At 42.9% G+C, this 21,703-nt stretch overlaps 1 protein-coding gene across 1 annotated transcript; it reads right to left on the bottom strand.

Moving 5' to 3' along the window:
• Positions 1–5,914: 5,914 nt before the first annotated feature.
• LOC142198276 (cytochrome P450 2K1-like) lies at positions 5,915–12,535 on the bottom strand. Its single transcript, XM_075269237.1, has 9 exons — positions 12,353–12,535; positions 11,956–12,118; positions 10,794–10,943; positions 10,123–10,283; positions 9,813–9,989; positions 9,521–9,662; positions 9,231–9,415; positions 7,596–7,737; positions 5,915–6,093 (listed from the first exon to the last, which is right to left on the bottom strand). The coding sequence occupies exons 1-9, from the start codon at positions 12,533–12,535 to the stop codon at positions 5,915–5,917; spliced, it is 1,482 nt and encodes a 493-aa protein (XP_075125338.1).
• Between the last annotated feature and the right edge of the window lie 9,168 nt (positions 12,536–21,703).

Genomic DNA, 21,703 nt, shown 5'->3' on the forward strand with positions numbered 1-21,703 from the left:
CGAGACTGGGGTTATTCCAAATTATACAAGACATGCCTAGTAGTGATAAGCGAAACAAATAAAAGTGTTTAGTACTTTCCAAAAGCTTATGATCCTGGGAATATTACTATTGCTAAAAATTGTGGCTGCCATGTAAACACAAATAAGGATCACATGACCTCCGGCGTCGGCCAAGTGGTCGTCCCTCCATTGTCTTGAAGGCTTCCCTCAGCCAATCGTGAGGGTCTGTACAGTGTTGGCCAAAAGTATTGGCACCCCTGCAATTCTGTCAGATAATACTCATTTTCTTCCACAAAATGATTGCAATCACAAATTCTTTGGTATTATCTTCATTTAATTTGTCTTCAATGAAAAACCACAAAAAGAATTGTCAAAAAGCCAAATTGGATATAATTCCACAGCAAACATAAAAAGGGGGTGGACAAAAGTATTGGCACTGTTTAAAAATCATATGATGCTTCTCTAATTTGTGTAATTAACAACACCTGTTACTTACCTGAGGCACCTAACAGGTGGTGGCAATAACTAAATCACACTTGCAGCCAGTTGAAATGGATTAAAGTTGACTCAACATCTGTCCTGTGTCCTTGTGTGACCACATTGAGCATGGAGAAAAGAAGGAAGACCAAATAACTGTCTGAGGACTTGAGAAGCAAAATTGTGAGGAAATATGAGCAATCTCAAGGCTACAAGTCCATCTCCAAAGACCTGAATGTAGCTGTATCTACCGTGCGCAGTGTCATCAAGAAGTGTAAAGCCCATGGCACTGTGGCTAACCTCCCTAGATGTGGACGGAGAAGAAAAATTGACGAGAGATTTCAACGCAAGATTGTGCGGATGCTGGATAAAGAACCTCGACTAACATCCAGACAAGTTCAAGCTGCCCTGCAGTCCGAGGGTACAACAGTGTCACCCCCTACTATCCGTTGGCGTCTGAATGAGAAGGGACTGTATGGTAGGAGACCCAGGAAGACCCCACTTCTTACCCAGAGACAGAAAAAAGCCAGGCTGGAGTTTGCCAAAACTTACCTGAGAAAGCCAAAAACGTTCTGGAAGAATGTTCTCTGGTCAGAGGAGACAAAAGTAGGAAAAGGCAACAACATAGAGTTTACAGGAAAAAAGAGGCCTTCAAAGAAAAGAACACGGTCCCTACAGTCAGACATGGCGGAGGTTCCCTGATGTTTTGGGGTTGCTTTGCTGCCTCTGGCACTGGACTGCTTGACCGTGTGCATGGCATTATGAAGTCTGAAGACGACCAACACATTTTGCAGCATAATGTAGGGCCCAGTGTGAGAAAGCTGGGTCTCCCTCAGAGGTCAGGGCTCTTCCAGCAGGACAATGACACAAAACACACTTCAGGTCAGCACTAGAAAATGGTTTGAGAGAAAGCCCTGGAGACTTGTAAAGTGGCAGCAATGAGTCCGGCCCTGAATCCCATAGAACACCTGTGGGGGAGGAGAGATCTCTTGATGGCAGTTTGGAGAAGGTCCCCTTCACATCTCAGGGGGGACCTGGAGCAGTTTGCCAAAGAAGAATGGTCTAAAATTCCAGCAGAGCCTTGTAAGAAACTCATTGATGGTTACCGGAAGCGGTTGTGCGCAGTTATTGTGTCTAAAGGTTGTGCTACCAAGTATTAGGCTGAGGGCGCCAATACTTCTGTCCGGACCAGTTTTGGAGTTTTGTGTAAAATGATCAATGATTTGACTTTTTTTTCATTCTCTTTTGTGTTTTTTCATTGCAAGCAAAATAAATGAAGATATTACCAAAGAGTTTGTGCTTGCAATCATTTTCTGGAAGACACTGAGTATTATCTGACAGAATTGCAGGGGGGCCAATACTTTTGGCCAACACTGTAGGTGGGAGGTCAGTGAGGACCCATAGCCACTATAAAACAGTGAAGTAGATTATACTATTGGATAGGAAGGGCATGCTGGGAGGAGACTACTATTCTATCAATATGTTGAAAACGTGTAAGAAATCCAATTTAGAGAGGACTTTCATGTCCTCAGAGATATTCGGTATTACACCACTAGAAAGCCAACAGAACGATGAATTCAGCCTAGCGTCATAGTTGTGCTATGAGGAACGCCACCCCCGACTGTACTCTTCCACACAGCCTTGTACTGTTACGGTGGCATTGCTCACAGCCCAGCAATGACGCTAAGCTGTAAAGCTCGCCTTTCTGACAGTGGAAAGATATGGGTGCCAAAACTAACTGCTGCACTGCTGAGCCTACCGGGAAAACTGTGAGCTTCTAGTGGTATGTAATGCTGCCAATGTCAGAAGACTGGAACGTTCCTCTTTAAGTAATATGGTCATTAAAAGATATTTGGCCATTGGCCATTTATACTTTACTTATAACTTCCAAAAAAGTTAATCATTACTTACTTGCATAAAATAATGTGTCTTGATGTTGCCAACATAAACAGCAGGAGATAAAATAAGATAAAAGTCCACAGAAGTAGGACATAGTGGAGGAACTAACAGGTTTAGAAGTTAGATTTGTGTTTTTTATTTTGTAAAACCTTTGTCACGGGTGATCACATGTTGTATGTCTTATTGCCACTTAGCTCCTTGACCTCAATGCCGCAGTACCAGACATGACCCCGGAACGGGCATGACGAATGTTTTGCAGAAAAAAAAAATCAATGCTTGCTGCCTTGCCTGGGGTATGTACATACAGTACAAGAAATGTGTAGCCAAATTGGTGGTTTTTCTACATGGGTGACAGGAGAGGAGGAGCAACCAGAACAGTAAGAGGGAGATGAGGAGAATGAGGTAGATGATCCAGACACAATGTGGCTGTATGCAGTGGAGATGGATGCAGGAAGTTCCTCCAAGTCAGATGGCCAGATGCGTGCTCACTTGCTTGCACAGTGACAGCCAAATTGTAACTATTCGGGAGAGGGATGACTACTGATTCTCCATCATGTTAGAGCCTTGCTACCCCTGCTACTGGCAGGAGCAGTATCGGTCCATTAGCAGCAGCCTGAGCCTAGAGTCGCTGATGAGCAGCTTTCTTCACCCGCATAGTGAAGAAACTGCTCATCAGGAGCTAGACACAGAGCAGAACCTGAGTACACTTAGAGTACACCCTGCCACCCGTCATGGAAAATCCGCTGGACTATTCAGCAGCCAAACTGGATTTGTGGCCACAACTGGCCAAGTTTGCCCTGGAAAAGCTGCCCTGCCTGGCCAGTACTGTGGCATCAGAGTGGGTGTTTAGTGCAGCAGGGGCCACAGTTACTCCTAAAAGAACTTGCCTGCCCGCCCAAAATTTGAACAGACTGACCACTTTCATCCCAATACCTGATGCATCAGATTAAATGATCCATGCTGCCTCACCCAAACCTTGTTTGTGCAATTTACCTCCCCACTCTGTCACTGTGTCACTGTATGGCCTCCTAAGGCTGCTACTACCTCCACATTACTACTATCTACACTACTACCTTGCCACTTTGTGGCCTCCTAAGGCTGCTGCTACCTCCAAATTATATCACCTTGCCACTCTGTGGCTCCTCACAATGCTGCCTCCTCCTCACTCTGTCACTGGGCACTGTATGACCTCCTAAGGCTACTGCTATGGAGGTCATTATGTCAATATGCACTGTGTGCCCGCCTCACACAGCTGCCACCTCCTCACACTGTCACTGGTCACTGTATGACTTCCTAAGGCTGCTGCTACTTCCACATTATATCACTTTGCTACTCTGTGACCTCCTCATGTTGCTGCCACCTCCCCACTATGTCACCGGGTCACTCTATTGCCTCCTAAGGCTACAGCTACCTCCACATTATATCACCTTGCCACTCTGTGGCATCCCCACCTGGGCACTGTATGGCCTCCTATGGATGCTGCTACCCCCACATTATGTCATTTTGCTACTCTGTGGCCTCCTCATGTTGCTGCAACCCCCTCCCTCCATCTGTCACTGGGTCCTAAGGCTGATACTACCTACACATTATATTACCTGGCCTCCTCACGCTGCCTCTATTGCCACATTATGTCAACGGGCACTCTATGGCCTCCTATGACTGCTGCAACCTCCACATTATGTCACCTTACCACTTTGTGGCAACCTTACACTGCTGCCACCTCCACACTTTGTCCCCAGGTCACTCTGTGGCCTCCTGAGGCTGCTGCCACCTCCATGTTATGTCACCGGGCACTGTATGGACTCCTAAGGCTGCTGCTACTTCCAAATTATGTCACCTTGGAGCCTTTTCAACATTGGTCACACACGGAGACATCGGCGGACCCCATTGACCAACCAGATGCCTGCCATTTCCAAACTGAAAATGGCAGAGAAAAAGTCCTCCATCCTTCAGTGGTCTCTGTGATGTAGTCTCCAGCTGAGACTCCAATACTCACACGGAGTATTTTGCAGGTTCCTTTTTGGAGCGGAATCCGCCTCAAAATCCTCCTGCAAAAACGTCTCCATTTCATTTCAATGGGAGTCACTTGCTTTTTTTTTCCCGCTAGTGATTTTTTTCAGCTAGCGGAAAAAAGAAGTGACATGCTCTATCTTCCTGTATATTCCACGGCTGAGTCAATTGCAGTGTCTGCGGCTGGAGATTCACCCCTGATTAGGCCCATTTAGCCGAGCCTAATTAGGAGCGGGATGTCGTGCAATGCATCGGCATCCCATTGCGGCTAGCCACACGGAAAAGTCACATGGTGGAAAAATGCCTAATCAGGAGTGGGATGCCGATGCAGTGCATTGCGGCTAGCCGTGCGAAAAAGTCACACGGCGGAAAATGTTTCCGCCATGTGAACTTACCCTCAATATGATTATTATTATTTTTCCATACTTGCCCTGGACTTCCAGTTATTATACTCTGGGGTCAGAAGGAATCCCAGAGCATAATAATAGTAGAAAACAAGTTTGATTCAAAACTAAAATAAAAACAAATCTCGCAAGGATCATCTATTTCAAAAACTGCATGAGCATACCGCAAAATATAAATTTTATTTCAACGACCCTTTTGTTTATTTGCTTTGCAATTTGTAGTTGACAAAATTAAACTATAAATGCTTCTATTTTTTAAAACATTTTTACATTGCAACATTTTTTTTCCACACCTGCCCAGAGCTTTTGCCCAATGCTCTACTTTTCACTGAAAATTCAGCTTTTGCATTCATTTCTGGAAAATAAATTAGTGCAGCATTTAGGGAAGGGGAATAAAAATTCTCAATACATCCCTTTTGGTATTATAAATATAATTGTCATTACATTGACCTAACAGTGTTCCTTCGTCATTTAGTAGACATGAGCTTTGAGAACTGTGGTTTGCAAGATATTGGCATAGAGAGAGGATATTGGTTTGAAGGATGTTTATTGGATGATATTGGCATGGAGGATGTTGGCAAGGAAAACTTTAGCTTGGAGATTTTGGTTTGGGAAGGTGATGAGTTGGAGAACATTCTCTTCGAGCATGTTTATATGGAGAACATTGGTTTGAAGAACCTCGGTTAGGAACATGTTGGGATGGAAGACTTTATCTTAGAAGATGTTGTTGTTGTTGAATGTCAACTTGGAGAATATTGGCTTGAAAAACATTGGCAATAGAAGATGGTTTCACAGATGGCTTTGGAGAGGTTTGCTATGATGACATTGGTTTGGAGGGCATTGGTTGTTGGTTTTGAAGGCATTATGTGTTCATAACAGAATATGTCAATACTTTGAACTTTGGGCTACTAGAAAGTGTTAATGTCCCCATTGTTATTTGAAATAACACTTCAAGGTCATTCTGATTATTTATAAATACATGGACACAAAATCAACTATGTGGACTGTAGACTTACTGTACATATGAATATTCGGGATACAAGTTGGTGAGATCGTGGGACAAATTTCATTGTAACAGTCCTTTACTTTTCAATTTTCAAGGTACACTAGGTGATACTTATAGGTTATACACGAGGTAGAGCACATATCTTATAAGGCATTGGGGAAGATGTGAAACCAAGTGCAGGAGAGAGGTCTAGTGTCTCCCCAGGAGGAGCCTGGAACGTGAAGTTCTGCAATAGTCTGGTGAAGAACAAGAACATCTCCATTTTGGCCAAGTTCTCTCCGACACAACTTCTCTTACCTACAGCAATGAAACATGAGGTAAAGCATAAAAAGTTGATATTCTTTCATGGGTAAATAAATATTAGTGCCAATATTTGGCTGTTTAACCCCATTTGTGGGCCTAGTGCTACAATATCATGAGTGACCCGACCCAATATGAACATTTTCATAGTCCTTGTCATTTACAAATGAAAAACTATTCTCTGCTTGCACAGATGTCCCTCAGGTTCTGTGTACGGATGACCCCATGAAGGGACTTAGATGACTATGAAGGCTGCCCAGGTGCTCCTGAACTGCCACGTCTTGAACATTTAATAAACGTAAATTCATCAGTTATTATTAACACCGGGAGTCATGATTGAGAAAGCACAAAACAATGGTAACAAAGATTGTCATTGTTTAATGAGACCTGAAATTGTCCTTGCCAATTCTAATTTATAGACACCTCCATTCATTCCTCAAATTTGGATATGAATTCCAATTTCTCAATAAAAAATCTAAGGCTCGGTTCACATCTGCGCCCGGTCTCCATATAGGGATTCTGTCCCCTCTCTGCATGGAAAATGCAGGGAGTTAAGCGCTGCTTTTATTTCCGGATTTTTTGCCCTTTTTGGGTGGAAACCAAATGGAAACCACGCAGACCCTATTATAGTCTATGGGGTCTGAGGGTTTCCTAAGGTAACCACTTCTATAAGGATTAGGTTTCCGTGTTGCGGAACGAGCGCTGATGTGAACCTAGCCTAATGCAAAATCTAATACAATATTGTGGCATGCTACCAAACTCTGGAGCTTGCATGCTACAGTTGAAAACAGCGCATGATCAGATACTTTCCCTGGTGTGGGTAGAGTACTCAATTTTATTGTGTCCATGTAATGGTCTCAATGATCCAGAAGTGAATACAAACAAGAGCAAACACTCTGCACATGCTCCTTCTTTTATGTTACAGCAATCAATAGACTAAGAATGGACTAAGAATGGACTAAGAGTGGACTAAGAATGGACTTTATAAACATTGACCAGGAAGCTTAGACTTTTTAGAAAACTTTTTGATGCTGTGCCAGATGATCTTCATGGTGAGTCTGTGTAAGCAGAATAATGGTCAGCCAAAAGTGACTCAACATTTTCTTGTGACTTCTGGCCAAAAATACCCAGCATGGCTGATGTGTTTTGAGCAAGCTAAAGTCTGCCATCAGCTGGCCATAAACGACCATTCGGGACATCCACATGTCAAATCGCCAGGCATTTGTCGGCTGAAATGACCATCCAGACTAATGAAAATCTAATATGTATGGTTAGATTTAATCTGGAAACATGAACCCTTTGCACTTCACTTCCATAGACCCTCAGAGTTTTTCATAGTACTTTTTAATCTGTGAGTTGTTGGTTTGTGCAGTGATTTAGAAAGATATTTTCAGTATGTAAAGGTTTGGGGTAGCAACTTATTGGGGTAACGCCTGCCAATGACTTCCCTTTAAGCATTGTAAGATTTGTTGTAGATGACTCCTAATAGAATTACTCACCCGCTGAGAATGGCATGAACGCTTCTTTCCTTACAAAATTTCCACTGGAATCCAGAAAGTGTTCTGGATAAAACTCATCCGCTTTTTTGAAATGATCCTTGTCATAGAGCACGGAGGTCAGTAGTGGGATCACATGGGTGCCCTGGAGGATTCAACATTTGCATTAATTATATTTACAAGAGAATGTGATGATGAAAAGAAGAGCACTGCAAATTGCACTACTTTCCCTTTAAAGAAAACCTGCCAGTATCCAATAGGCACTTTCACCCTGGCATCCTTTTCGGGCCTCTTCAGGCCCACTCACTGGCCGAAAGGTGTGTGATGTCAGCCAGAAGCCAGGAGAGAGAGAGGCCTGAAGAGGACACTGGGGAGAGGCCAGACTCCACAAGGATGCCCAGAAGAGAAGAGGTAAGGTGAGAACAGTTTGTTATTTTTACTCACCTCCCCTGGGCCTCCACTTTTTATACTCTAAGGTATGAGGAAACCCCAGAGTGTAATAATAGCTCTTCAGGTTTGAGCCAAACAAGTTAAGGGAATAATAAAACTGGTAAGACTACTGCTGAAAAAGACTTAGAGATACCCACCCCCACCCCCCATATAGCGGTCACAACTAAGAGGAAGATGAGACTCCACGGACTGTTATACCCCAAACCACCCACCCCGCTCCCCCCCCATATAGCGGTCACCAAATAAGAGGAAGATGAGACTCCATGGACTGTTATACCCCAAACCACTCACCCCACCCCACTCCCCCATATAGCGGTCACCAACTAAGAGGAAGATGAGACTCCACGGACTGTTATACCCCAAACCACCCACCCCACCCCCCATATAGCAGTCACCAACTAAGAGGAAGATGAGACCCCACGGACTGTTATACCCCAAAACCCCACCCCCACCCCCATATAGCAGTCACCAACTAAGAGGAAGATGAGACTCCACAGACTGTTATACCCCAAATCTACCACCCCAGCCCCCATACCCACCACTCCCTCCCCCCGACTCCAACTCCCCCTACACACACACACTTTACTAGCTTTGGCAATGCCAAATATCTATTCGGAGGTGCCAATAAAGCTTGTTTGATTTGATTTGATATTGGTTGACTGTAAACTTCATTGGAACAACTTGTGCCAGGCAGCTGTTGCCGAGACATACAAAATCATGGGATGCATCAAGAGAGGAACAAGCATCTATAAAAATCACTTGTTAGACCATATACACAGTTCTGTGCACAGTTTTTGACTCCTCGACTTCCAAAAGCCAGAACTTTTTGAATTTTTCCATTCACAGTGCTATATGAGGGCTTCATTTTTACTGGATAAATTGTAGTTTGTAATGATACCATTTAATATTCCATATAGGATACTTAGAAAAAATGGTGGTCGGCCCATTTTTTTTTTCCCGCTATAGCATTCACTGTAGGGGGAAAATATTTTAGTAAGTTGGTAATTTGTAGGCTTCAGGGATACCTAATGCAGCTGAAATTTTGAGTAAATCATTGGAAACTCCACCAACAGTATCAATCTATATGAATGGTTTTATGAGTAATTTCGTGCACATTAAAGTCAATATGCAGCTGCCCCTATATAGTACTGTATCCCAGTAGATCCCAATTTTTATTTTTTTATTTACCTTGGGCAGTAAATATCCCCTGAATTTCACATCTTGAGTGGTAGCGTGGGGCAGGTTGGATGGAACAATGTTTCCAAAACGTTGAATCTCATGAATGACGGCGTCAGTATACGGCATCTCTTTCCTATGAGTGACTTGGGGCTCAGCCGACCCAATAACTTTCTCTATCTCACTTTGGACCTTCCCTATTTTGAAGACATATTTAGTTTAGACTTCCACGCTGGCTTTTGTCTACACATCATCATGTAACTTTATTGATATGTTCTCACACATACAGGTTGGTCTCTTACTTTGGATTTCTGGATATTTCATCATTAGCAGAAGACCCCATCTCAGGGTGGTTGAGGTTGTCTCCATGCCAGCGGCAAAGAGGTCAGAAACAAGCGCCGTTAGGTTTTCATTGGTGAAGTATAGATTAGGATTTGGCTTCTCCTAAGATATAAAATACGTTACACATCTGAAAGTAATATAGTAAGGTTACCTGCAGTCTGATGTAAATAACAAATAAGACATTGTCATGTCACCATACACTATATAAGATGATAAATTCAGCTCTGCCACAAATGTATTAGTGTGTCGTACCTCTTGTTGTTTGACCAGGAATGTGTCAATAAGATTCCTCTGGTCATTAACATCTAGTTGTTTCTTCTGGTTGGTGAAGGTCTCTCGAATAAACGCATGCATCTCCTCCACGTTTCTGGCCACTGTATTTTTGAGTGTAGAACACCACCGCATCACAGATGGATATGCATTATACAACTGCAGGGAAAAAATCATGTACAGATGTGGAAGCCTTGTAAATTTCTAATATAGTTTCTTCAATTCAACATCATTTTTGCTTTCTATTTCCCCAAAAATTCTATTAAACACAATATAGAGTTGAGCTGCTCACCATCGCCATTGGACTTCCAATTAATTGGACATTTTCATTAACAATCTTCAATAGTTTCAGAAGTGTGGGGTCTTCATAGTCAAAACGGTTAGTCAGTAGGATGGAGACGATTATGTTGGCTACGGCAGCGTTTATAATCATGGTGTTATCGAAGGGCTCACCTGGAAGTACAATGAGAAGACAAGGAATATTAGTTATGTCATTTAATGAGGATCTGTCTCCAAGTACAAAATGCTAAATGACACACATTATCTGATTGCTGATGTCTTTGGAATATGGGACGGAAATCCATGCAAACACGGGGAGAACATACAAACTCCTTGCAGATGGTTTTTTTTGCCCTTGGTGGGATTTGAACACCAGGACCCAGCGTTGCAAGGTTGCAGTGCTAACCACTGAGCCACTGTGTGGCTCCTCTATAGCACTCTCAGTTTGTGTCAAACAAGTTCAGCCCAACACAAACCCGAAGGGCTGAACTTCATGAATATTCGTGGAAAGGGATCTTGTGAGGTTCACCCATCTCTATTCCTTAGCTGGATGATGGGCCTCCAGAATAAGTTTCTATGGTGGACCTGTTGTGTTCCATTTCAACATTACCCACTACTAATAATAGTCATTTCAATTAATGAAGAAACACAAACGCAAAAATTATAATGGGACAATTCACCAACCTTTGTAAGATCTGAACCTCTGTACCAAAAAATCACTTTCTTCAGAAATTTTGTTTTCAATTGCTTCTTTCCCCATTCCAAAATCTCGAAGTGTAGACAGAGTAAAGCGTCTCATTACTTTCCAGTTATCATCATAAGCAAAAATAACTCCTGAGACCATTACATAAAGAGGGAAAAATCAAAAGCTATACAAGATGGTGACCAATATTTCTGGTTAAATTAGAACGCTCTACAGAACTAAAGTGAAAAATTCTCAGAGATGGAAACATTTTGATAAGATTAACTAACTAATATCTTCTCAGAATGATGTCACACTGGAGATACTCTCCCAGTGAAACAGATGGGATTCTAGAAATTGCAACTTTTAAGACCTCACAGAATGATGGAAATGAGGAAATCCCAAATTTTTTACACAATTGAGTTAAAAAATTCACAAATCCAATTTTACTTTTTTACTGCAGGGCTTGACACATTCCCTCTGTAATTTCTTAGAGTTCCTGAAGGGGAAGAGATTTACCCAATGTAATAAATAAATAATACATTAGGCACTTCACTATGATAGGAAACATGACTTCATAAATTTTCGCATAATTTTTTTATGTCTAAGTTCAAGACAAAATGGAAGGCAGGTGTGATAAAATATTTGTTCCTTGGTCTACCCTGAGCCTCTTGTGATAGGAAATATTAGGAAAGGTCTTGGAGAATCTCAACCTATAGTCCCTCTGTGATGAACTTGTCTCATGGGGGACTCACTTGACCTGAGGATCCCTAAGCAGGGTCGGACTGCGATGATACGACAGCCAGGACCTCTGCAGATCAGTTTCCAGGATAGCGTGGCTACAGGTAATGGTAACATATCTAGGAGCTGCACTGTTCACTTGCCATACAAGGTGTAGCAGTAGGTTTAGGTAGTGCAGTGGTGCCCATGGTATAGTGCGTGAGCAGCATGGCTCCGGACATGTTATTACCTTTAGCCGTCGTGTCTCGGTACCGTTGATCTGCAGGGTCCTGGCGGTGGGCCCCTAGACACAATTCCACTAGTGGGCCCTAGACACCCCAGTCCGACCCTGTCCCTAAGTCATATAAGCCAAATCAGAATTGTAATGAAAATTAGAAAAAGATTAATCCAACCACCGATCATCGCTCGCTATATGATCTTTACCATATCCTTTTATAATTTCATGAAAAATTGGCACTTTTGGTCTTCCCGAAAACTCATCTGCATGATTGACAAGGGCGTCTTTTACTGCGTCATATCCACATAGTACAACAGCTTTCTCTTCTCCTAATTTTATGGTGTACATCAGTCCGTACTTCTTAGAGAGCTACAAAATAAAGCAGGACATTCTGAGAATCTGATCACCTACTTGGTCTTTGTACAAACTCTTTTGTTATGCCCTGTCTGGAAACCCTATATGGGTTTCCAGGGCTTAGATCTACTGCCAAATGGCCCACACGAAATTACATAAAATGGACAATCCCTTAAAATAATGACTCTATGTGCAGCATATTATATAATAATAAACCCTTTACGATGCAATAGCCATGTGATTTATTACCTGATGAAATGTTTGATATGGTCTCTTCAGGTCGAGAATGTGAAGGTTCCCAATGATCGGTAGTGGTCTAGGTCCAGGGGGCAGATTGTAATGTGTATTTTTTTTCCGTCCATACAAAAACAGGGCAACAAAAAGACATAAAATGATAGAGAAAATCAATGTGGTGGGGTCAGAGAAGTTCATGGTGCCCAAAGGGTTTCTATAAAAAGACAAATATACACATAGGTAGAAGACAGAATCAAGACATGATATCATCCAATGTATCATGACGACACCAAAGTGTTCTCAATCAATGGAAAACAGTACAAAAGAACCCCATGAAAATGCATTTTAAACCCCCATAGTGAGTTCTTCAAGAGCACCTTTCATGTCGTCTGGCACCAGCGGTAATATAATACCGTGAGAAAGCTGAAGTCTGCTTTGATGGTACATGCCCGGGTGCCAGAGATATCGATGGTGATGGTGTCAGGATCAATATGCATTCATTTTCAGAAGGGCTGGCCTTCCTACTGCCCAACAAGACCCTAGGCTGTAAGGCTGACCCTTATGACAATGGAGGCATATTGGTCCTGAAACTAGGGATGGAGGCGAATCATCAGAGCTGACACAGTGCTGAATATAGTATGTAATACCGTGAAAGGTCCTCTTTAAATATGAGCTGCAACAATGTTCCTACGAAGGAATGTTTGATAGTTATTTATTTCGTCACCTTGCTCTAGGTTATAAAATTGGGGGAATTTATCAAATTCAGAACTGCAGAATTCTGGCATAAAACAATCTCAAAGCAAGGATATGTGGCAAGGATTGTGTGCAAAAACTTTGCAACTTTTTGATTTCTGTACCTCTCACTCTACTTTTCAGAAGTGGGTTTTAAAATGGGCATGGGCATGTCTATACTCCAGATTTATCAACTGCAACTATATAAAATTTGCAAAAATTGTTACAAGCTCATCTATCAGGATAGATCTGTCATACTTAGGGCGGATTCACATCTGCGCCCGGTCTCCGTTTTAGCCAGTTCAGCGGGTCTCCGCCTTCTGCCCCGAGAAACTGGACAGGGGACAGAAACCCAGCGGTCAGTTTTCAAACCCATTCACTTGAATGGGTTTGCAAAGTGACTGTCCGTGTGCGTCTTCTGACTCTCCAAGGCGAAACCGTTTTTTTTAACTGGACACAAAGTCCTGCATGTCCGACGGAAGGCGGAAACCCACAGGCTTGGCATAAGCGGAGACCGGGTGCAGGTGGGAACCTGCCCTTATAAAAGCAAGTTATCAAACACCTTGCGACGTTTGCTAGATTCAAGGAAAATTATGCCAATGCAGACTCCACTGATGATAATTTTCCCCAACTTGCTGGCATTGTTCAGTGATCTATCTATCTATCTATCTCCTATCTATCTATCTATCTATCTATCTATCTATCTATCTATCTATCTATCTATCTATCTGTGATCGATCTATCTATCTCTATCTGTCTGTCTGTCTATCTCTCTATCTATCTATGAAATAAGTGAAAAAGTAGCATTCCAGCAAAAACCCAGTAAAAGTTTATAAGCCCATATCGGTGCTGTTCCTATCTATCTATCTATCTATCTATCTATCTATCTATCTATCTATCTATCTCCTATCTATCTATCTATCTATCTCATATCTATCTATCTATCTATCTATCTATCTATCTATCTATCTATCTCCTATCTATCTATCTATCTATCTATCTATCTATCTATCTATCTATCTCTCTCTCTCTCTCTATCTATCTATCTATCTATCTATCTATCTATCTATCTATCTCATATCTATCTATCTATCTATCTATCTATCTATCTCATATCTATCTATCTCATATCTATCTATCTATCTATCTATCTATCTCATATCTATCTATCTCCTATCTATCTATCTATCTATCTATCTATCTATCTATCTCCTATCTATCTATCTCCTATCTATCTCCTATCTATCTATCTATCTATCTATCTATCTCATATCTATCTATCTCCTATCTATCTATCTCCTATCTATCTATTGATAAGGAAATCAATATGAAATCCATATATGTTAAGGTATATTCATCTGCCCTGTCCCTTTAAGCTAGAAATATAAGTTTCCCTCTTGAAATACTAAAATCTCTAACTTGTTGTTGTTGTGTTCCTTATCACTATCTATCTATCTATCTATCTATCTATCTATCTATCTATCTATCTATCTCATATCTATCTATCTCATATCTATCTATCTACTATCTATCTATCTATCTATCTATCTATCTATCTATCTATCTATCTCATATCTATCTATCTCCTATCTATCTATCTATCTATCTATCTATCTATCTATCTATCTCATATCTATCTATCTATCTATCTATCTATCTATCCATCTATATCTATCTATCTATCTATCTATCTATCTCATATCTCTCTATCTATCTCCTATCTATCTATCTATCTATCTATCTATCTATCTCATATCTATCTATCTATCTATCTATCTATCCATCTATATCTATCTATCTATCTATCTATCTCATATCTCTCTATCTATCTCCTATCTATCTATCTATCTATCTATCTATCTATCTATCTCCTATCTATCTATCTCCTATCTATCTATCTATCTATCTATCTATCTATCTATCTATCTATCTCCTATCTATCTATCTCCTATCTATCTATCTCCTATCTATCTATCTCCTATCTATCTATCTATCTATCTATCTATCTATCTATCTATCTATCTATCTATCTACCTATCTATCTATTCTAGTATTGGCCAAAGTAGTGAACATCTCTAAGTCCATCTTACCTTATATTCGACAGTGGTCAGTAAGATTCCTGTATTAGTCCCCAGTAGTGTTAGATGGAGGGTAGACCGTGTCCTGCTCTTCAGCTTGAGCCACCAGTGTGGATCTGATTTACATTTCCTAACAATAAAGCTGTAAACAGATATTTGTAAGCCGTCCGGGTGCTGAGCCAATAGAGACTGCAGAGGTGAGGGCTCAGCCACTATAACTGCAAACAGGATCATTGGGCAAATATTACTGATACGTAATCTCTGGAATCAATAATAAAGGGATTTTCTGCAGACAAAAAATAACCTTGAAAAACAATACAGTAGTCTAATATCTACCTGATCATTGAAGCATGTAGGGAATAAAGATGGAGCCCTGAAAAATCCTCTTTGTAAAAACAAAAACAGATCCAGTAGGTTTATAGAGACTTATTTATAGGCAATACCCAATGGTAAAATGATAAAAAAAAGTTTGCAAATTAGCTCATGTCATCTAAATCAGAGACCCATCCAATTGGAAGAGTGACCTATTTATAGACAGGTGATTTAGGGTGGCCATCATTCCATCGTAGCTCTACGCCCATCTATAGAGATTGACCAAACTGACCAAATCATCACCCCTCAATTCGATGGATGTTCTTGAGTTGGAGGCAGCAGGAGGTGTTAAGAGTTTGGATGTGTGACTTGAAGGAAAGATCAGAGTCCAAGGTTATCCCAAGGCAATGGACCAGTGGAACAGGGGTAAGCATGGTTCCATTAACTTTGATAGATGGGTCATATAGAGGGGCCATACGAGGTGGGGTGAAGATGATGAACTCCTTTTTCTCCATGTTGAGTTTTAGAAAGAGGCAGGAGAGAAAGGGGGTTATGGCCACTAGAGACTTTGGAACTCTGGATAACAAGGAGATAATGTCTGGTCTAGAAAGATATATTTGAATGTTGTCTTCATAGCAATAGTATTGAAAACAATGTGTTTTCTACTACTGGGAGAGGAGGAGACCACTGTGGAGATCGCTGCCCAATACGTGTCCAGCTGCCACCAACTAAGAGGAAGATGAGACGCATAGACTATCAAACCCCCACCCCCCATGGACTATTAAACCCTCCACCCACCACCCAAAAGACCACTAAGCCCCCCCATCACCTGTCTACCCCATATGCACCGATACCTACACGCCCCAAACAAGAATGATGAGACCCTAAGGACACTCAAACCCCCAACCCACGAATCCCATAAAGAGAGAAAGATGTCACCTCTGACAGTGATTCTGTGACTTTGAGCCAATGTTCAGCTAACTTCCTACTTTACAGTTAATTTGCAGCTTCATAGGGGTAATTCTATCCCATCACTACCCTATATGTCTCCACTGACTCCTACTGGAGTGCCTTCTTTTCTTCTAAGAGACAGTCCTCCAAGTGTTAAGGAAGGTATTCAAGATATTGCTCCTGTTGATGAATTGTAGGAGAACAGTCTGCGGTTATATCTGAGTCTGAGGTTATATCAGTCTGAGTCTGTTATAACAGTCTGAGGTTATATCGGGGACAGAATTAAAGAGGAGGCTCAAGCAGAAGTGGAGAATATAACTGAAATGCATAGCTGTGTTTGTGATAGTAGTGGAACTTGTAGCCATTGGGATGTTGGTAGGGGCACTAATACCCATGGTGGTACTTGGGGCCAATATAGGGATAAGAATCATACAGGTTCAGCCAAGAATCACACAGGGTAGAAACAGGCATGTGAATAATGGTGATATCCAGGGCCTGAGCAGATTGTGAACCACTGTGCTACTAAACCTGTTTGATTTAGGGATTAAGACAGGACAAACAAAGGTAACAGGAAGCCAAAAGGCTACAGGTAGCAGGAGTATAAAAGAAGACTAGGATTAAAAATGGACATGACAGATAAACTGGAAGAACGGACAAAACAGAATCTTGCATGTATATCAGGAACAGGACACACATGAGAACAATATGAACGCACATTACTCAGCCACTAGGCGAAGGGTCTTCTTGGGAACTAGGTCATGGTCCATCTTCTGGTCTACTAAGACCACATGTAATGGAAAAGCAATATATTTACGACTTAAGAATTTCTTCCAGAAAAAAGAAAAAAATTCTAATAGTTCAAGCCAGTCCTATAGAACCGCTCCCTGAACTAAATCCTTGCAGATTACAAATTGATTTGGATTAAGACCAAGCCAAAAGACTAAAACAATTTGTCACCTTTTGGTGAACTGGGGCTCGTATATCAAGGAATTATATACACGGATTACCTTACTTGCTCTTCTCACACTGGTACTGAATCCTATCCTTACATTCAGAGGTTATATCGGGGACATGTACGACTATAACCTTACTGCAGGTGGATAGATCTAGCCGGATGAAGGTCGTTCCACCAAAACTTAGCAAAATTTTGATCTAGAGTTCCTCTCTACTTTACACTACCTAGCATGGTGTTGGATGGGAACTTGGGAAATGGGGGTTAATACTTGCATTCCCCCGACCCCATTGGAGGTGCGTGCTAACATCACCTATTGACAATAGTATACATGATATTGATATGACAACTAGTGGTCTCTCCATATCACAATTTTTTTTTTTTATTTATTTTTTTTTTTTTTTATGATGGAATACAATATATACTGAATATCTTTGATACCTGAAATAAGAGGAGTAACCTGCCTTGGAAAAATATGAAAAATTCTAATGATTTGGCTGGTGAGAAATTTGTGAATTCTGGAAATAGTGATTGTTTCGACTATTTAATCCCTTCCCACCGCAGTCAGTTTTTGACTCCCAGACAGATCTCGATTTTTCAAATCAAACATGTGTCATTTTATGCAGAAATAACTTTGGAACACTTTAACTCACCAAAATGATTTTGAGATTGTTTTTTCGTGACACATTGTACTTCATCTTAGCAGTAAATTTTTGTTAATATTAGAGATGAGCGAACGGCGTTCGATCGAATTAGTATTCGATCGAATATCAGGCTGTTCGAGGTGTTCGATTCCAATCGAATACCACGCGGCAAATGCAGTAAAAATTTGTATCCCCTCCCACCTTCTCTGGCACTTTTTTTGCACCAATAACTGTGCAGGGGAGGTGGGACAGGAACTACGACAACGGAGGCATTGAAAAAAAATAGGAAAAAGTCATTGGCTGCTGAAATCAGGTGACCTCGGATTCATAAGAACAGTGGCTGCCATCTTCGTCTCATTTTGCGGCTTGGTGTGAGATAGGGACAGATGTGCTGCTGAGGACTAGAGAGGGATTAGCTTCTGCTAGGCAGGAAATAGGAAGAACAACAACAGCTCTTTTCAGAGCTATACTGCAGGGAGAGAGTCGATATATGCTCAATCCAGCTTGCCTCGGTGTGTACCCCCAAACACCTAAGTTGGATACACAGCGATTCAGTCAGGCTATATACGCTCAATCCAGCTTTCCATGGTGTGTACCCCCAAAACCTAAGTGGAATACACAGCAATTCAGTCAGGCTATATACGCCTAAGTTGGATACACAGCATTTCAGTCAGTCTATATACACTCAATCCAGCTATCCTTGGTGTGTACTCCCAAAACCTAAGTGGGATACACAGCAATTCAGTCAGGCTATATCAGCTCAATCCAGCTTTCCTCGGTGTATACCCCCAAAACCTAAGTGGTATACACAGCGATTCAGTCAGGCTATATACGCTCAATCCAGCTTTCCATGGTGCGTACCCCCAAAACCTAAGTGGGATACACAGCAATTCAGTCAGGCTATATACGCCTAAGTTGGATACACAGCATTTCAGTCAGGCTATATACGCTCAATCCAGCTTTCCTCGGTGTGTACCCCCAAAACCTAAGTGGAATACACAGCAATTCAGTCAGGCTATATACGCTCAATCCAGCTTTCCTCGGTGTATAGTCCACAAGAACCTAAGTTGTATACACAGCCAAACCCTCAGGCCAAACAACAGGTCAATCCAACTTTCTTCGGTGTATAGTCCACAAGAACCTAAGTGGTATACACAGACAAACCATCAGGCCAAACCACAGGTCAATCCAACTTTCTTTGGTGTATAGTCCACATAAACCTAAGTGTATACACAGCCAAACCATCAGGCCAAACCACAGGCCAATCCAACTTTCTTCGGTGTATAGTCCACATAAACCTAAGTGGTATACACAGACAAATCATCAGGTAAACAGGTCAATCCAGCTTTCCTCGGTGTATACACCATAAAATTTGCATTTATATACATCAAAAAATGCGTAAGGCTAGCGCAAGGGGACGAGGCTGGGGACGAGGCCAAGGGTGTGGAAATTCAGCTGGTGAGCAAGGTTGCGCTCAAGCTACAGTGCATTCCATGCCTACTGCTCTGCGGCAGTAAGCATTGCGCTTCCCCACAGTCCCCAGCTTGATGTAGGGTGCAGGGTACAACACTAACCAGGCCCGAGCACCAGGAACAGGTGTTACAATGGCTAGCGGAAAATGCTTCCAGCACCTTCTCCACTAGCCAGTCAGCCTCTACCTCAACTCCTCCTCCTACCCAACCATCTGGTTCTCCTTCCTCACAACATGCCCAGTCAGAGGGCCACACGGTGGCTCAGTGGATAGCACTGCAGCCTTGCAGCGCTGGAGTCCTGGTGTTCAAATCCCGCCATGGGCAAAAAAACATCTGCAAGGAGTTTGTATGTTCTCCCCGTGTTTGCATGGATTTCCATCCCATATTCCCAAAAAAAGACATACTGATAGGGAAAAATGTACATTGTGAGCTCTATGTGGGGCTCACAATCTACATAAAAAAAAAAACATGCCCAGTCTTCCCAGCAGAGTAATCCCACCCCCCAGGAGCTGTTTTCGGGTCCTTACTCTGTCCCTCTCTCTGTCCCACCACTTCCCAAATCCCAGGAGCTAACAGATGAGTTTCTGTGTCCTGATGTCCAAACACTGGAGCATCCGCCATCTCCTGTTGATTTTGTTGTTGTTGACCAGCAACCCGCCTTGAGTGATGATGACGAGACACAGTTGCCATCAGGGCAACCTGTTGCCATGGGCAGTGTGCAGGAGGAGGAGCTGAGAGAGGAATTGGAAGAGGAGGTGGTGGACGATGAGGACACTGACCCGACCTGGACAGGGGAGGTGTCAAGCGGGGAAAGCAGTGTAGATGTGGAGGAAAGTGCAGCACCAAAGAGGGTGGCTAGAGGCAGAGGCATGTCCAGAGGCAGAGGACAGCTGCTTCACCAAAGCCAGGCCACAGCCAGCAAGGCCCAAGATGTCACCTATTCTAGCCAGCCCCCAAAAAAACCCACATTGAGGCCGCAGTCTTCGGTGGTGTGGAGATTTTTCTATGTATTTGCAGAGGACAAATATAGTTTGCATACTTTGCAACTTGAAACTGAGTAGGGGCTCTGAAAAGAGCAACCTTATGACCAATGCCATGTGCTGTCATTTGGAATGCAAGCACTGGGCTCAGTGGCAGAGAGCAAATGCAGGACAATCGTCGTCCGGCATTGCCGCCACTGCCTCTCCCACTGTTGCCAGTGCTGGTGCTGCAGTCCAGACCACCAGCCAGGACACCTCCACATCTGCCTCCACTACTTTGGGGACTTCTCCCTCATCCTCCCCTTTTCCTGCCTCAACTCCTCCTCCTGCACCATCATGCGCCTCTTCCCAGCAACCCACCATCTCCCAGACGATTGAGCGCAGGCAAAAGTACGGCGCTACCCACCCACATGCACAAGCCTTAAACGCACATATCCCCAAACTCCTGGCCCAGGAGATGTTGCCGTTCTGGCTTGTGGAAACTCAGGCCTTCCGTGACCTGATGGCAAGTGCGGCACCTCGCTATGCTGTCCCTAGCCGCCACTACTTCTCCCGCCGTGCTGTCCCCACCTTGCACCAGCACATGTCACGCAACATCCGGCAGGCCCTAAGTTCCGAGCTTTGCACAAAGGTCCACTTGAACACCGACGTGTGGACAAGTGCATGCGGACAGGGATGCTACATTTCACTGATGGCACACTGGGTGAATGTAGTTGAGGCTGGGATCGGGTCACAAACTGGGGCGGTCTACCTCGTCTCCCCGCCCAACATTCCTGGCAGGGGCTCTGAACCACCACCCTCCTCCTTCGCCTCTGCCGTCACATCGACCCCAGCTACCTGCTGGAAACACTGCAGCACTGCCTGGGGAGACGTCAGAAGGCCATGCTGAAGCTTATCAGCTTGGGGGACAGACAGCACACTGCCTCCGAGGTGAGGGATGCCCTCCTCGATGAGACGTCAATATGGTTTTCACTGCTGCACCTGGGCAGAGGCATGGTCGTGTGTGATAACGGCCGGAACCTGGTAGCGGCTCTGGAACTTGCCAACCTCCAACATGTTCCATGCCTGGCCCACGTTTTCAATTTAGTGGTGCAACGGTTTTTAAAAACGTACCCCAATTGACTGGAGCTACTGGTGAAAGTGTGGCGCTTGTGTGCCCACTTTCGCAAGTCTACAGTAGCTGCTGCTAGCCTCAAAACACTCCAGCAACGCCACCGTCTGCCAGAACACCAGCTGTTTTGTGAC

Source organism: Leptodactylus fuscus, chromosome 3, assembly GCF_031893055.1.
Source record: "Leptodactylus fuscus isolate aLepFus1 chromosome 3, aLepFus1.hap2, whole genome shotgun sequence".
NCBI lineage: Eukaryota > Metazoa > Chordata > Amphibia > Anura > Leptodactylidae > Leptodactylus > Leptodactylus fuscus.

Coding starts and splice junctions, on each gene's coding strand:
- LOC142198276 (XM_075269237.1), bottom strand. CDS start 12,535: ATGAACTTCTCTGACCCCACCACATTGATTTTCTCTATCATTTTATGT. Junction 9,990..10,122: donor TTGGAAGTCCAATGGCGATG/GTGAGCAGCTCA, acceptor TTTTCCCTGCAG/TTGTATAATGCATATCCATC. Junction 7,738..9,230: donor GGGGATATTTACTGCCCAAG/GTAAATAAAAAA, acceptor TGAATCCTCCAG/GGCACCCATGTGATCCCACT.